General features: G+C 48.5%; 1 protein-coding gene across 2 annotated transcripts in view; it reads left to right on the forward strand.

Moving 5' to 3' along the window:
- The window catches only part of ECPAS (Ecm29 proteasome adaptor and scaffold), a 709,962-nt gene that overhangs the window by 690,179 nt on the left and 1,707 nt on the right, over window positions 1-18,076 (forward strand). For both annotated transcript variants that reach the window (XM_078676653.1, XM_078676652.1), the window contains exon 48: window positions 11,952-12,023. In XM_078676653.1, the coding sequence (XP_078532779.1) occupies window positions 11,952-12,023 (72 nt within the window). The remainder of the gene's footprint in view (window positions 1-11,951; window positions 12,024-18,076) is intronic.

Below are 18,076 nucleotides of genomic sequence, written 5' to 3' on the forward strand. Positions count from 1 at the left end.
ACCGGAGCCGCAGGCGTCGTGGCCTGCTCCATACCCACCGGTCCCTGGGCAGAACGCGACGCCGGAGGAGATCGCTGCCTTCCTCATGGCTGGCCATGAGGTCGCTCTCTCCTCCATCGGGCTCCGTGGTGGCTTCGGGCCCAGCGGACCCGACTGAGAGCCCAAGCGGGCCGGGTGCTTCGGCAACTTTGGTCCCGAAGCCACAATGCCCCACTGGATCCGATTCCGGGTTGTCGCTGGCCGACCTTATGACCCCACCGGCATCGACCCCTAGGGTGTCACCCCCGGCGCCGTCCTCGGACGACGCTGTCCCTGGTCCAACCCTCGGTCCGGATCCGGCGTCGGAGCGGCGTCACTCGACGCTGCATTCGGCTCTGGTCGAAGAGCAATTCTTTGAGGATCTGGGTCTATCCTTTATCCCTGAATTTCAGGACATGGACGACGAGGGAGACTGGGGGGGTCTGAGGACCCCCTGGCACGTGAGTGCCAGTCATATGAGGACTGGACACAAGAACTGGGGGAAGCCAGTGGCCTGGATACCTCCCCAGACACTGGCCAAGTCCTTGGGCCTATCGGCCCCGCACCAGCAATCTTCTGACCAGCGCTCCTTTCGTGGCCACGGAAGGGGTGCTCCCACACATCCTGCCGGCCACGGGCCGCAGACTAACATTCAGCGCGTTGGCAGACGTGGTTACCGTTGCGGCGGCAACAGGGGACAACGGCGCGGCGAGTCCACATCCACCCCCGCAGCATCCGCCTCAAAGCCTTAATAGTCCGAGCTTTCAGGCCCATTTGACGCCAGTGGGGGCAGGGTTCGCCATCACCTCCTCCACTGGCGCTCCATCACATTGGACAGGTGGTTGCTGCAAATCGTCCGAAGGGGCTACTCCCTCCCCTTTGAGGCGACCCCTCCAGCCATACCACCGCAGTACCACCGCGTGTTGGGGGATCAATTGCAACTTCTGCAAGAGGAAGTTACGGCCCTCTTGGCCAAGGGGGCCATCGAGCGCGTTAATGGGCCAGAAGTAGGGTGTGGTTGTTACTCCCACTATTTTCTGGTCCCCAAGAAGGGCAAAGGGGGCCCACGCCCTATCTTGGACCTCCGGAACGTCAACGGCTTCCTCCGGAAGGAGAAGTTCAAGATGCTGATATTGGCTCAGGTCTTAGATGCCCTAGACCCAGGAGACTGGATGGTAGCGTTGGACTTGTAGGACGCCTATTTCCACATCCCCGCCCTGCTGGCTCACCGGCGTTACCTGCGGTTCACGGTAGGCCACGAACACTTTCAGTTTACCGTGCTCCCCTTCGGCCTTACCAGCGCCCCACGGGTGTTCACGAAAGTGATGGCGGTGGGCGCAGGTTAGGGGTTTCAGTCTTCCCCCTACCTCGACGACTGGTTGTTGAAGGCGGGCTCGCCCCAGACAGTCGTCAGCCACCTCCAGACTACGGCCGACCTGCACCTGCTGGGGTTCTCCATCAATGTGCCGAAGTCACACCTGTGTCCCTCTCAGAAGCTCCTCTTCATCGGAGCTGCAGCTTCTGGGGCTGATGGCCTCCTGCATCCTTCTGGTGCATCATGCCAGGTTTGGATGCAGGCTTTGCAGTGGGACCTGAAGTTTCAGTGGGCCCAGCATCAGGGCAACTTGTCCGACCATGTCTTGATCTCGGAGGGCACTGCAAGATAGTTGCAGTGGTGGCTCACGGACCGCGATTGGGTCAGCGGCAGATCCCTCTCCCTACCCCAACCGGAGGACGTAGTTGTGATGGACGTGTCCCTCCAGGGCTGGGGGGGCCACATGGGAGAGGCGGAGATCAGAGGCCTTTGGTCTCCGGCGGAGTCCCGGCTCCACATCAACCTTCTGGAGCTTCTGGCGACCTGGCTTGCACTGAAGGCATTCCTCCCCTCTGTCCGGGGAGTGTAGTGCAGGTGTTCACGGACAACACCACCACCATGCGGTACTGCAACAAACAGGGCGGGGTGGGATCGTGGACCCCATTGCCAGGAGGCTCTGCGCCTTTGCCAGTGGCTGGAACATCAGGGCGTGACCCTGGTGGTTCAACACCTGGCAGGTTCCCTGAACGCCAGGGCGGACGAACTCAGCCGTCGGTGCATGATGGATCACGAATGGCGTCTGAACTCGGACGTGGTGCAAGGCCTCTTTCAGCAGTGGGGAGGGCCTTGGTTAGATCTATTCGCCACCGAAGAGAATGTCATCATCATCAGTTCTGCGCGTTGGAATTTCCAAGGCGGCACTCGCTCAGAGACGCTTTTCGTCGTGAGTGGAGTTGCGGTCTGTTGTACGCCTTTCCGCCTATACCACTTCTGACCAGAGTGCTGAAGAAGATCAAGCGCGACCGGGCCCAAGTCATCCTTGTGGCTCCGGACTGGGCACGAAGATACTGGTATCCCGAGCTACTAGCATGTCAGTCTATCCCCCGATTCGTCTGCCTCTTCAGGAGGCGCTTCTGTCGCAGCAGCAGTGGACGGTCCTCCACCCGAACCTGTCCAGTCTCCACTTACATGCGTGGACATTGAGCGGCGGCAGTTAAGGCCATTAGACTTGCCTCCTGAAGTCTGTAATTTGATTCTGACAGCCAGGTGTCCCTCCACAAAATCCGTATACCCCTGCAGGTGGAACAAATTTGTGGCATGGTGCACAGCAAAGGCTGTGAATCCCCTTTCTGCCCCTCTTTAGGAGGTTCTCCTCTTTCTTCTTTCTCTTGCCCAGCAGGGCTCTGCTCTGGGCACTATCAAGGGCTACCTCTCTGCCATTTCCGCCTTCTTAAGGCTCCCTGATCAGCCCTCTTTGTTAAAGTCCCCGGTTGTAAATAGGTTTTTGAAGGGCATCACTCATAGGTTTCCTCCTGTTCCTTTCGTGATGCCTCAGTGGGACTTGAACTTTGTTCTGACTTATCTGATGTGCGCTCCCTTCCAGTCACTTCATAACTGTCCTCTTTGTCTCCTTACTCTTAAGACTGCATTCCTGGTTGCCATCACCTCTGCCAGGAGAGTGAGTGAGCTCCAATTTCTTTCTTCTCAACCTCCCTTCCTTTCTGTCCATCCGGACAAAGTTGTGTTGCGGACGCGACCCTCTTTTGTGCCCAAGGTAGTCACAGCCTTCCACATCGGGCAGTCCATTACCTTGCCCACCTTCTTCCCGCCTCCGCATCCCTCGAAAGAGGAAGAGAGGCTCCACCGTCTGGACCCAAAACGTGCGCTCTCTTACTATCTGGATCGCACACGACAGTTCCGGGTGGATGACCAACTCTTTGTTGGTTACGTGGGTGCTAAGAAGGGAAAGGCGGTGCACAAGCGGACCATCTCTTGGTGGATCATCTTGTGTATCCAGGCATGTTACTCCTTGGCTAAGAATGAGCCCTCTGTTGGATTGAGGGCTCATTCCACTCGGGCCATGGCGACTACCACTGCCCTGGGCCGGGGAGTGCCCTTGCAGGACATTTGCCAGGCAGCTACGTGGGCCTCGCTGCACACGTTTGCAATACACTATTGCCTGGACAGTCCAGTCCGGAGGGATGCCTTCTTTGGCCGTTCCGTCCTTCAGGACTTTCTGGTGTAATTATTGGTTCACAGACCCACCACCGGGGTTGGTATTGCTGGGGTATCTATTCTAAGGTAAGAAATCTATCACTAACATGTCTCTTTCAGATGCACAAGTTACTACTTGTGTAACGATATATCTGTAAGAGACATTAGTTAGTGATAGATTCCTTACCGACCCACCCATCCTCCCCGTTCTGCGAACCAATATCTAGGGTTAAGGTCATCCCCTTTCAGGGCCCTAGTTTCAATGGCACCAGTGTTGGTTTTTAGCATGGCTCTGCGTTTCTGGTGCAGAAAAGCTGTGTCTAAGAACTGACGTCCGCACGCGGAGGCGGCGTCTAAGTACTCCGACGAGGTCATCACGGCGCCGACGACTGATGCGGAGCCGCAGACGACACCTACCGACGCGCAAGGGTACTGCTACGCAAAAATTTCCGGATCCAGTCTGACGCCTGGGGATATTCTACGGTAAGGAATCTATCACTAACTAATGTCTCTTACAGATATATCGTTACACAAGTAGTAACTTGTGCTATAGGAGGCCAGTGGCATCTAGAACTCCCCAGAGAAGTATTTTTCTCCCCCTGGGCAAGCCACAGAGAAATCCACTTCTTACGCCATGATCATGGCAAAGTTCTTGACCGCCAGCTACCCACCATGGAGATTAATGCAATGTCTTGACAGAAGTTCTCCAACCGGGACAAACATCTTCCAAACTACTTCTTCCATTTAATGAGACACTTACGGATACCTTATTGGGGGCTGGGGCCGAACTTGTTCGGCCCTCTCAGTCATTTATCAGATTGCCAGGCGAGATCGCCTCGCTCCTGGCTTTTCTTTCACTGCGCCTTTCACCAGCCCTCTAATGCCAAAATATTTCCTATAGCTCCCCTCAATAGGAAATCTTAGTGTGTGGAAATATTGACCACATTTGTCTTTTCCGCTATGAGCTTGGCAGTCTGCTCTATTAATGCAGCTGTTTGTTGGGATGCTACTCTCATGCCCTTTGGGATTCAATGGCACAAGTCCTCCTGGGTGTCCCCAAAATCATTTAACCTGTTCTCGCTCCTGTGATTCCAGATACCCATGATGCAGCCAAGTTCTTAAGTCTTTGTGGCTTGGCTATCACTGAGTCACTGAGTGGGCTATAAGCACCAGTTTTGCTATTAACCACCATGCATGGCTGTGATCAACTGGTTTCTCTGGCAATGTCCAGTCCTCCCCGATGGACATGACAATTTATAGGGCTCACCTGTTTGGGGACAAGGCTGATTTCGCTCGATTGCTTTAAGGAGAGCTGGGCTACCATTCGCTCTCTAGGCCTTTCCACCCAATCTTGCCAACCACAAAAGCTCTATTGGTGCTTTTGTGGCTTTGGCCAGCCTGTCCAGGCCCCACAAGGAACCCAGCAGTTTTGCGGTGAAGGCCAAGGTCATCATGCCTCCCAATCTACTGCCATAACTGCCCCCCGCCCCTCCTGCTCACTCTGGCGGCTCCACCTGCATAACCTTTTTAGTCTGCCCTTACAGGGACACAGCCAACAAGGGGGAGGCAGAAATCATAAATTCTTCTTGGGTTGGCAGGTGATCACATCAGACAGGTGAGTCATACGGATTGTTCACAGGGGATACACCTTACTCTTCCTTTCTTCCCTGCTGCATTTTCCACCCCTCCTCCCACCCCCTCTCGTGACTGACAGAGGTAATTTCTCCATTTTGCGTCAGAAATTGCAAGCCCTTTTGACCAAAGAGACTGTTGAAAGGTTCCCAACGCCAGATGTAGGACATGGTTATTATTCCTGTTATTTTCTGGTGTCCAAGAAAGACAGAGGCTTTTGGCTTATTTTAGATTTGCGACTTCTCAATACCTCCCTCCAAAGGAGAAATAAAAAATGCTCACCCTGGCCCATGTATTGTCTCCCTTCAACCCTGGAGACTGAAGTGTGGCGTTGGACCTGCAGAACGCCTATTTTTATATACCTGCCCTGCTGGTTCATCGACTACCTGCGGTTTGTGGTGGGACAGGAGCATTTTCTGCTATGATCCCCTTTGATCTCACCACCGCCCCTCGAGTGTTCACATATGTTTTGCGGTGGTGGCAGCACACCTTTGTCAGTCAAGGGCACCAGTCTCCCCTTACTTTGATGACTGACTGTTGAAGACAGGCTCACCCAGGCAGTCATCAGCAATGTCTAGACTTTGGTGAACCTTTTGTCATCTTTGGGGTTCACTATCAATGTACCAAAGTCACATCTGACTCCTCAGACGCTTGTCTTCATCAGAGCCATTCTGGACACTATTTGGTTTCGTGCCTTTCTCCTGTGGAAAGGAGCTTAGGAAATTCAGGTTATGATTCTGATATGTCTGCCTTGGCCCTGGATGTTGGTGAGGCCAACTCTCAGGCTGATGGGACTAATGGCCTTCTGCATTGTACTGGTGAAATATGCCAAGTCGCATATGCGGGCTCTGCTGTGGGACCTGAAGTTTCATTGGGCCCAACATCAAGGGTACCTCGGCGACCACATTCGGATTTCCGAGGTGACTGCAAGAGATCTGTAGGGGTGGTTCCTGGGCCACGATTGGGTTTGCGCAGACCCCTCTCCCTCCCCCACCTAGAGCTGACAGTGATGATCAATGCATTGCTTCTGGGTTAGGGTGGCTATCTGGGAGAGTTGGAGTTCAGAGGACTTTGGCTGAGTCCTGGCTACACATCAGCCTTCTGGATCCGAGAGCCATCCACTTAGTGTTGGAAGCCTTCCTTCCTTCCATCAAGCAGAGGCTGATACAGATGCTCACGGACAACACCACTGCCATGTGGTATTGCAGCAACCAAGCCGAGATGGGGTTGCGGACCATATACCAGGAGGCCTTGCACCTCTGGAAATGGCTGGACCACATGGCGGGATCTTTGAATGCCAGGGTGGGCAAGTCAGCCATCGACACCCAGCAGATCGAGTGCCATTATACTCAAAGCTAGTGGTAAGCCTTTTCCGTTATATAGGGAGAAACTTGGCTCCATTGTTCACCACCACCAAGAGCGTGCACTGTCAGGGTTTCTGCATGTTGGAGTTTTGAACGCATCTTTTGCTCTATAAAGCGATCCAACTTGAGTGGATCTTGGGACTCCTGTATGCCACTCCTGCCCGAGTTCTCAAGAAAATCAGGACCGACCAGGCCCAAGTCATCCTAGTAGCTCCGAATTGGGCATGGATAGTATGATATTCAGAACTTCTGGGCTTGAGAATCAGTCCTCCTATCAGGCTGCCCCTCTGGCAGGATCTGCTGTAGTAGCAGCAGGGTCAGATTCTGAACCCGGGCCTTCAAAATCTCCACCTTCATGCATGGAGATGGAGTGGCGACAACTGAACACCTTCAACCTTCCACCTGAGGTGGTGGATGTCCTCTTGGATGCCAGGTATCCCTCGGTATGCCTCTTTCGTAGGGACAAATTTGTGATTCTGTGCTGTACACGGCAGATTAATACCCTCCAGACATAGTTGTCTGACGTTCTCTTGCTTGTTTTACCACTTGTCGCCATGGATTTCCCTTAAGCACGTTTAAAGTCATCCTTCTACCTTCTTACAATTAACAGATCAGCCCTCCTTGTTTAAGCCACCAGCTGTGATGCAAATTTTCAAATGGGCTTCAACACATTTTTACCACTTCTCCATTTGTGACGCCCCAGTGTGACCTTGACCTGGTCCTTACTTACTTGATGTGAAGTCTGTTCAAACTTCTTCACAGCTGCCCCTTGTAACTTCTAACTATCAAAAGTGTGTTCCTCATTGCCATCACCATGGCATGGCATGCCAGATAGCTTCAGGCTGTTTACCACCTTCTTCCCGGACAAACTGGTTCTGTAGACCCAGGTGCCTTTTGTGCCAAAAAATGTGACGCTGTTCCATGTCACTCAGACCATCCCTCTGCCGGCATTCTGATCTCCACCTACCCCTCTGAGGAGGAGAGACTCTATGCTTTGGACCACAAGAGAACACTGAGCTTCTACATAAATTGCACTAAAGAACACCAGGGGAGAATTACAGAAATGCCCCGGGAGCTCTGTGGGCGTTTGCGCCTGCTTTGTGTGCCCCCAGGGCACTTTGGTATTACAGGAGGGGCCGCAGACACTTGTGTGGCCCCTTCTGTAATACAGATAGCGCTGGCACACAACGAACACCAGCGCTTTCATCAGAGGGTGTTCCCACGAAAGCGGTATACCTTCTGGGCTGGTACCTGCAGGCTTTATGGGATATAGCCAGCAAGATCTTGCCAGCCATTCCAGAAGCCCTCCTAGTTTCACTGCCTCAAATTATATCTTGCAGCCAGGACGTGGCAAAGTCTGTCTTACATGCTGGCTTGGACGCCACAAACTGTGATGGCAGAGATACTGGCAGCCACTAGATGTTCCGAGAGGCCAGTACCCCAGGGCCAAGGCGGCTGCTGCTGCGTTAGCACTTGGTGTGCTTGTCTTTGACATCTGCCAGGCTTTGGCTTGGGTGTCTGTCCACATGTTCACAAAGCACTGTTGCTTTAACAGCCAGATCCAGCCCCACCATTTCCCAGCTATGTGGATTTGCCTCTTTTTAACATCTGATGAGATCCCAAGTTTGGAATCTTCATGTTGGTCCCAAAAATTGTTCACACTCCTTGTGTGAGGGTGCGGAAAGAGCAAGAAATTAATGATCGCACGCAGAGGTTGTGCTTATATGTGGCTCCTCTCTGCCACTTCTGTGACGTTTTGGAGCCAGTGCAATGCCAAATGGCACCACATAGTGGTGCGCAGGTGCATTGCTGGAAAAGGTTTCTGGAACCAGTCTAGAAAGTGTTGTAAAGTGTGGAATCTGCGGTTAGATAGAGTATTCACCAAAAAGAGCATTACCAAAGTTAAGTAAATTGTTCTTTTATCCACTAATCCTTTCTGCTCTCATGAACTACTTGAGGTTCACAAAGGAGTCTTGGCTCTTCTAGTTCTGGATCTACCTTTTGGTCTGGAAACTACACCGCAAGTTTTTATCATGGTTCTGTCCATGGTTATTGCTTCATTGCGGTCTCCAGCTCTGGTTACAGAATATCTTTACCATACCATGACCCTTCACCATGGCTTAGTTTCATGATCAGTGCCTAGAAGTCCCATCTCGCCAATACAATTTTCCACAGCTTCAGGTTCCAAGTCAGTGGTTAATAGTCCCATCTCGTCCCCCCAGAGTCTGACCTTTATAGGAAAATTATGGTTCTACAAGTCCAACTCATGTTCGGCTTGATGGTCTCATGCATCCTGTGACAGATGGCGAACAAGGGATCTACAGTGGTTCCAAAGGAAAGATTGGCTCCAGCATTAGAGGAGCCTCTCGACTGAGACACAGAGCTATGATTCTGCCCTTCTAGATCTGCAATAGTGAATGTGTCTATCCATCCTCTTGATGGGTCATCCCTTCAAGCTGCCCTAGTTACATTTCCTCGTAGCCCTGGTGTGCTCCTCTGAGCATTTCATAATGCATAGCTATGGTCCACATTGGAGGAGAGCCTTTCCATAAACTTTCTGGAGATACTAGGACTGGCCTCCTACCTTCCTCTTTAAGGAGCACCATTCAAGTTCTTTCAGACAGCATCGCCACTGTCCATTACCCCAACATGGTGTTGGGTCTTGGACCCTGTGTTGGGGAAGTGGCAGCTGGCACGGCTCACAGGTGGCGGGCGGGTGGACGCAAGGGGGTGTGGGGCACAATGTAATATTTTGTTTTAAAATACACTTACCTTGCCGCCGGGTCCCGCGTTTCCACTCCCCTCCGTTTCAGACTCCAAGAAGCTAGCCAGACTCCCATGACCATTCACAACGCTGCAATGCAGCATTGTGATTGGTCTGAGCGTCGCGGTTCGGCGCTCAGCCAGGGACTGGGGGTCTGGGCATGTTCTCTATGTAGCCTGCCTGGAGAACAGGGAAAATGCGCATTACTGTTCTGGGCGGCCGAGAGGGCCTGCCAAACAGTCATTGCTTACTTAGGAGCGTTCTACCACTCCTTCCCTGCTCTACAACCGCGCCCCCTCATGTAAGCTCCCCCAGCAGGAGGACAAAATAAAATGATAATAACATTACGTTATCATTTTTTCTTTCTTTTTTTTTTACTGCTACAAGGCAGTGGGGCGACACTCCTCCGCCTTAGCATAGGAGCCGCCACTGGTTGGGAGGTAATGCGAATGTAGTGACAGGCCCAAGAAGTGAGCATTTTCTCAGCAGCATTCCTCTCGGGCACCCTCAACGCAATGGTGGATGCTCTGATATTGGGGTGTCCATTCATGGATCGCTTTGACCTGGTCCAGAACTCGAATTGTATTCTGTTTTGTGCCATACTCTTCCTTCTGAATGTTACCTGAGTGATGCCTTCAGGTGCAGCTAGTCAAAGAGTCTGCTTTGTGCATTCCCACGATCCTGCTTCTGTCAAGAGTCCTGCAGCAGGTTTGGCTGGACCAACTGATTCTAATCACCCGTATTAGGCAAGGAAGATTTGGTACGTCTATCTGTTTACTCTGTACTTTCCCTGTGAACTGCTCTTGCTGCACGATGGTCACATCCTTCGTCCCAGTCCCCAAAGCTTTGCAGCTGCACACATGGAGTTTCAGCAGTGTCAAATGGATACTGTCTGCTTGCTGCCTAAAATTGTAAACGTCATCTTGGCTGCCCAGGATATTCGCCACAAAATCCATCTGAATGCAGCCGCAAGAAAACGTTGCTGATTGTTGTGAGTCAGTGTGTGAATCCATTCAATTACCGGTTTTCCGAGAGCTTTCTGCCTTCATGTGTCTCCCTGACAAGCATTCTTTGTTTAAGGCTCACTAGAGGAGCATTTTCTGACATGTTTACCCTACTTGCTTCCTCCCACTCCTTTCTTTGTCCCTCTGTGGCATTTGAATCTGTTTTTAATGTTCGTCATTGCAACACTTTATGAGCCGACCGTTCCACTTCTGACTTTGAAAACTGTTTTCTTAGTGGCAATAACTTTAGTCTCGAGAATCTGACCACCCTGCCCAGATCAAGTGCCTCTTTAGACATGTATTTCTTTCATATCGAAAGTGGTTTCTGTCTTTCATATTGACCAATCTATTATAATGTTAACCTTCCTTTCTCCTCTTGCAAAAAAGGAGGAATTGACTGTACAGAGTGGATTGCCAGCTCTTGTTGGCTTTGCCAGAGCCAAGAATGGCAAAATGGTAACCCAAGTGGATAACTCATGTAGGGTTACCCTTTGCATTAAGGTCTGCTATGAATTGGCCAGAAAAAACCTCCAGCAGGCATTTGTGCCCACTTCACAAAGGACAACTCTTACCGGAGGCATTCCTGAAGCTCACATCTGCCGGTCGCCCACTTGGTCATTCTTACAAACTTTTGCAAAACTCTGCTTCCTCTCAGCTCAGGTTCACAGAGAGGAATACTTTGCCTGGGCTTTATTAAATGACTTCCTTGGTAATATCCTGCAATATATTCACTGCCCTACCTCCTCCCCTCATGAGTTAGTGACATGATAATAAGGTCCCACGGTTTGCAAACACTTCCTATACTGTATTTGTCCCAATAATTGATGCTCAGTCAGTTCATTTCCACACGCTTCAATGGGGCGATGGAGTATATAGAACTGAAATCAGCACACCAGCTTGCACCTTGTATGTCTCAGTGCCGTGCCATCATGCGAGAGCAGAGTTGACGCTGAATCCACATGGAGCTACCTGGTGACGCTAGGGAGCTCTTGCTGGGGGGAAATGTATGTATTTAGCCTGGCACTTGAATTGTATTTTAGAGGTGAGGAATCTGTGAGAAGATACAGTATCCACTGAAAATATTTTTACCAACTGTAAGTTAAGGATGGATCTTATTTTGCACCCTATTGGCCATTTTTCCAGTGGCAAATATGCTGGCTGGAGTAGAGCTCTTCGGATTTTCTCTAGTGCAAAGCAGATAGGGGACTGTATTTGCTGACCGGAGGATGTGAGTATTCTTGTATTTTACAGTTGCAAAAGTGGCTCAGGACTGGACTTCTTGAGTGCTCAGCTGTGGAAAGGTTTCTAAAGTTTCTTTATTTCAGTTAGAGTGTGTGGTAAAAAGGTTTAGTCTCTGGAAAGGTTTATATGAAAATCATTGTTAATTTCAAGGTTAGCGTTATTTTTTTTAACCATGCCAATATCACATCCTTACTAGCAGTGTTTTGCCTCCAGTCGTTTTTGCTCGGTAGCAGCCAGCTCAGCTGTAGTGGTGATTGCTCAAAGTTACTCCTTTAGCGCAGGAAACATTTATTTCTAATTGTGTGCAACCTGAAAGTAAATGTAAAGGTTTTTATTGTGATTGCTACCTTTTTAATATAAACCAATCTTGATTTTCTTTTTTTATGTTTCTGTTCTAGAAAATAAAAGTTACTCTTCTGTAAGAACGGAAGCACTTTCTGTCTTGGAGCTACTTTTTCAAAGGCTTGACGGTAAGCTTTTAACACCAATATTATTGATGAAAATGCATGTAAGTAACTGTTATCCTGTGCGTTGGTTTTTAAAGTCCAGCACTAACAAGTACTATTATTTACTATGATCGTGGTAGACCAAGCTGACTTTGGGGTCGACCAGAGCCACTATCTCAAAAGCTAACCTCTGAAAGAGCACTTCTTCTGCAGCTTTCTCACCTCAAGAACTTCTCCAGGCTCCAGAGTGGAGCCTTATATAGCTCTCTTTGCCCAGTGGTTGGCGTCACGGCGCCCACTTGACATCTGAGATGTGATGTCAGGAAGCTGAACATTTTGAGAAAATAAGTGCTGACCGTACACAGTGCTTGTGACTTCTCCTTATTTGGAGTAACAAATCAACTTTAGTTCAAGATTTGTCTGGTATTATTTATTTATACCCTTTTATTTTTTGATTTTTAAGTTAGAAAATGATTTGTACGAAAAAGACATACCATATACATTGGACATACACTTATTCAAACAACATATACTTAATCACAAAAACATCGTATATAGACAACAGAACGTGAATCTGAACATATCATATATACATTTGCACACTAGTTTGTGCAACAACACAAATATTCATTATTTGCACTATCTTTCTTTAAATGAAGTGTATTTACAATCAGATGGAGCAAAAATCAGATGGAGAGAAAAAAAATCAATATCATAAACAATGCAAATAAGACTGAAGGACTTAATCAATATTTCAGTCATTCAAGGAGCAAATTGTTCCTAGCTGTTTCTCCAATACTTGTCTCCATTTAGCCGACGCGTTTCGAACTCGCTATTTTAATTTGCGTGTTCTCATCAGGGCTTTATGACTTTTTCCTGCAGGGTTTGTTCAAAATATGAATAAGAAAGGAAAGGAAGATTGCGTCAGTTCCTCTTTTGTACTAGCTAGCCTCATATTATCGCTCTAATATATATATTGGCTGCAAGGTGCATACCTTATAAGAGTCGTCGCAGTTTGGTAGGGTTCATTTATTTTATACGGAGGTCCCTGCCGAAGTTTCTAGAAGAGGGAAAAACCAATAAAATGGAATCAGTTCTCTGTTCCAGTCACAAGCTATTTGCCCGATGCCAAAAACATACACTCCTTGCTAATACCTTATTCCTGTGATCCCTTCTTTTTGTTCGAAGTTCAGTCAGCATCCAACATTTTTTCAAAGGCGCCCCTGTGGGTCCCGTATGCCTGCCCGGGAAAATAATGATTTGTGACTCGTCCATATTTTATTCGCGTGTACTATCAAAACCCTTTACCACCAAACATGTGTACCTGCACTCCCAACTCGGAGGTGTTCGTTCTCGCTGCTTGAGGCGGGGGTACGCTCGATATTAGTTAGAGCGGTCTGTTTCCTAATGGGAAGACAAGCGTTCAGTTACATACAGCTTGTCGATTTTATCGCATCTAAGCTGTTCGGTCACAGCGGAATATTCACCTACCCGGTACCTTCTGTTCAAAGCTGCACTTCTCACTTGCAGTGGCTTTCCATCAATGCGCCATTTTGGAAGGGGGCGTGAGTGTTTAGACGCATCACATGATTTTGGGAATTGTGGGGTATGTAGTCCATTCCATCTATCCCACATCAAGTTTAAGACGTTTTCGGGACATCTATAATCTGGAAATTTCTGACAGAATTCAACCTTTGGGGTCGACCAGAGCCACTATCTCAAAAGCTAACCTCTGAAAGAGCACTTCTTCTGCAGCTTTCTCACCTCAAGAACCTCTCCAGGCTCCAGAGTGGAGCCTTATATAGCTCTCTTTGCCCAGTGGTTGGCGTCACAGCGCCCACTTGACATCTGAGATGTCATGTCAGGAAGCTGAACATGGCACTACCCCAGTGCTCTGAAGTCGGTTCCTTTTTTCCAGGCCCTTTGATGTGAATCCACACTGGTTCTCCGTTCCTAAATCTTCAGAAATTTCAATTGTATAGTTCATTGGGGACATGAAAGAAGAAATCAGGTTGCCATAGGTGTGGCTCCTGCTTTTTTTAAAGAGTTTTAAGTTCCCACAATGCCAACCCATGGGGTGGTTTGGTGTCTCTTCGCACTTTTGATACCAATGCCAGTCATGATGATTTCCGTTTGACATCTGTCAAAGACCAAATGGGAACTTCTTATGCATCTGGAAGCCATAACAAGCCTTAACAATTCTTCACATCCCATTCACATCCCTTCCGAGGAAGTCTTCTTGTTCCAAGATAACAACTTACTGTACGGCTGACTTGTCTTCATCTGTGCGTCGGTCCCTATCAAGGGACAGGACTTCTGGTTGGCTGATTCAGTCGGTAATTTCAACATATGGAGACATCTTTAGAACTGTGACCTACTTTGCCGGATATGAGCACCTGGCTCTGTTCTGGATCTGTGTTTGGCACTGCCATCTCCACTTGGCGTTTCCAGCCTCTAGTACTGATCCTGATTCGTGGCTAAGTTTTGCCCTCCTCCAGCTCCCTTTTGAGCGCCTTGGTGCCCCAAGGCACCTGCAGGCCCTTTAGCTGGATTCAGTCTGCATCTTCTTCCCTGGTGCCATTTGAGCCAACCCTCTTATGCGATTTGCTGTTGGCAGCTGTTATGGTGCCACCAAAGGCCTAGCCTTCTGTTTCGACAGTGGAGCTAAAAGACACTTTCTTTGCCTACAGCTCAGTTATCAGAACATATGGAGCAGTCTTATCTTGAACCTCTCACGAGTCTTGCTCAGGCTTTGATCAAGGGGTTTCATGTTCAGAAGGCTGATAGTGTTGGCCAGGATTGCTCCTATCGGATTGGCAGTTTGCGCTTCACAAATACCAATTTTCATTTCAGTAAGCTCGCTCTGTTTCTGTTCAGACTCTGAAGAGGTCCCTCTTTGTGGCTTCCAGAACCTCAGTTACTGCACTACATCTGGTAAGGTTATTCCTGACTCTCCTTGGCAGTCCCGTCAGATCATTTCTTGCCTTTTAAGGCAGTCTTGGGCAAGGTAAATGAGCTCTTAGAATTGCCTGTGCCATTCGCCGAGATTAAGGATTACATTTTAATGAACATTCTGCATATTAGTCCCTCAATATCAGAAACCTTATTGCCTTTTAATGACTTAGTTAGAAATTTCATTAGATTGAGTTTATGGGAAATAAATTGTTTTCCACGGGGAGTCTGGTCCTTGGCTTCTATAATGCCATGTGCCAATTTGTGACTTACTCCCATGCTGTTTGGGAGAAGGTCTGGTTGGCATGATGCCACTTTGTGGGCTGCATGAGGGGCCACTTTGCTGATGTAGTCCGGGATGGATGTGGTGCTGCTAGACACTTCTTAGATCCAGACTTAACACCATGGATTTGGTGGCCAGGTCCATTGGCTGTTTAGTTGTCATTCGCAGGAATGCTCGGTTGAGATCCTTGGGCCTTAACTGAGATGTTCAGACAGTTGTGCTGGATGCGACCTTTGATGGTTCCCATCTCTTTGGTAAACAGGCCTTGCTGAACCTAGACAACATTACCTGGAGTTGTGCCAGTGCTGGAACATTAAGTTAGAAATCTTCTACAAGCGTGACCCTCAAGCGGCATGGAAGGTTCAGATCTTTAACAGTGCTGATCCCATACAAGCATCACCAACACTCCCACTCTGATCATCATCTATATCTACCTGCCAAGGAATCAGTGTGACTTGGGGCCTTTAAAGATACTGACACCAACAGAAGCAGTTTTCGTCTTCATCATCCCTGGCTTTTCTTGTCAGGCCATTTTATATGAAGGGTAAGTGCCTGGGGGGAATGCGGTCTGTGTCTATTTGGGCCTCTGGAGCTTTTAGTCTGTGTGGGGTGGTCTGTGGCCACTTTTGTGGCCTGTTAGTTGAACAACTTACCTTCTTGTTTCTCTGATGGTATGGCACAGCTCCTAGGCAGGGAATTGTAGTTACTTTTGCTATTCGGGAATGGAACCCCACATCCTTAAGGAGGCACTCGTGTGGCTCCTGAAAGAGATCTTACCCTTCGTTCAGGTTATGTTTGACTTTGAAGGTGCATTTATTCTTAGTTTTCAAATGTCCCCGCCTGAGGGACAGTAACTGTTTTCTAAGTTTGGATTGCGGGTCTGGGCATGACGTGGTATTCGGGCTTTATATCCTCCAACAGTCATTGGCTTGTGAATGCCCCAGTCAATGATTTGAATTGCAATAGCATCACGGTAGGGTTGTGTTGCTTCATTCGACATGTTTATGTATTTGTGAGGTGGGGGATGTAGGTCACTGTAGACTATCTCCTGTCCGCTTACAGTGTATGTGTCTTGTGTTGAGGGGGTGTGATGGTCTTCTGATTTTTCCATGGCAGAAGTGCGCAGCAAAAGACCTGTATTGAAATACGTAGACAAGCCTCCATTTTTCGGATCATTACCGTAACTCACAGAAATCCAAACCACAGAGATCCCCAAACCACTTAAAAGTATTCTAATGTTCTCCAAATGTGGTCATATCCATCGCAACACGTTCTACCCTTCAGCGAAGAATTTAAGAGCTGCTTTTGCATCCTTTGGTAATGTGCTCTGGGAAAAGTGCATTTCTATCGATTGTTTAACCTCCAATATCCAGTCTGTGGCGATGAGGGTGGTACGAGCCAGCCAGTTCTAATGCCTTCCTCTCACAGTCCCTGTGCAGGAAGCTGAAAGGTTGGACGCCTTAGCAAAAACTCTACTGTTAATGCTCGTCAGCCCTCCCTTACACAAATTGAGAAAACAACATGGCGGTTGCCGATTTGCTAACATTTTATTAAGATGTTTACTGGGACAGGTCTGAATACAGACACCTTTGTCGCGATTTATAAGATAAGGTGTTGAATCTGCTATTCGAACAGAATAATTTGGTGCCAGGCCTACCGAGAGTCTGTGGTACTTCATGTTGTTTTAGCATGCTGCCAGTTCTCATTCTGTTCCCCTTCGGCAGTCTGTCTCAGTGTGAGACAGTTTATTTTTTATGGATATATTTTAGGTAAAATCTATACCAGTCAAAATGTTGGATCTTTTCTTCTCTTGTGCCAAGATCTCCCACTCTTGAAACTCCTTATTTTGTCCAGTTACTCCCAACAAGCTTCGAAGGAAATTTGAGCTCCCAAGCATCCATTTGTTTCTACCCTCTATTATCGAGTGGTTTTTTTGCCACCAAAAGTCTGAAGCAGTTCTCCAAACTCGATAGTGGTTCAGGAACTGTTCACAGGGAAATGCGATGTGCAAGGGCAGAAGGCTATTTGTCTCTCCCATGCAGGTCTGATGTATTGACTGGCTTTTTTTTTTATGAATTCTTTTAAAAATCGACACACTTTTTTTTGTAGTTGCAGTTTTATAAAGCGCGTACTCGACCCGTAGGTATTGGTGCGCTTTACATGAGCACCAGTTACCACTACACAAAGAAACATTAATTTTTCACGGGAGATTGAGTGATTTGCCCAGAATCACAGGATAGTGCACCGATGCCGCGATTTGAACCTGGTCCTCGAGGGCCAAAATCGGCCGCTCTGGCCGTTACGCCGCACCCGATCCCCTGAAGTAACATCATGTGGCTCCTGGCCATCAAGGCGTGTAATAGGTACAGATGACAGGAATTGGAATGGCTTCCTTTTGTACAAGTGAAATTAAGTGTTTTTTCTTGTAGTATATTTTGTGGGAGGGACGTTTGAACTGATGCTGCTTATGCTGTGCCTGTGCTGGTGTATTATTTGTATGCACATTATTGGGCTTCCTCTGTTAAACCAGGCATGGTACAGACTTTCCTTCGTTGACAGTACTTCACAAGCATGAAGAAGAACAAATTGCTGTCCTCCAGAGGGACAAAAGCGGCAGGGACTTATATATGTGCTTTAGCACATCTCCCATAAAATTCTGACCAATGAGTCTACAGGTGTAAACCGAAGAAAACGCACAATCACTGTTGGGGCTAGGAAGTGCTATATAAATGCAATTTAAATTGTCTCGCTCTTCAGTACTGTGTGCTTAGGCTGAAAGGGACCATGTTAGGTAGTGTCAGAGCGGGGGGGGGGGGGCAAGACTACAGCACACTTAGAAAAA

The sequence above is a fragment of the Lissotriton helveticus genome, chromosome 2_1 (genome assembly GCF_964261635.1).
Source record: "Lissotriton helveticus chromosome 2_1, aLisHel1.1, whole genome shotgun sequence".
NCBI lineage: Eukaryota > Metazoa > Chordata > Amphibia > Caudata > Salamandridae > Lissotriton > Lissotriton helveticus.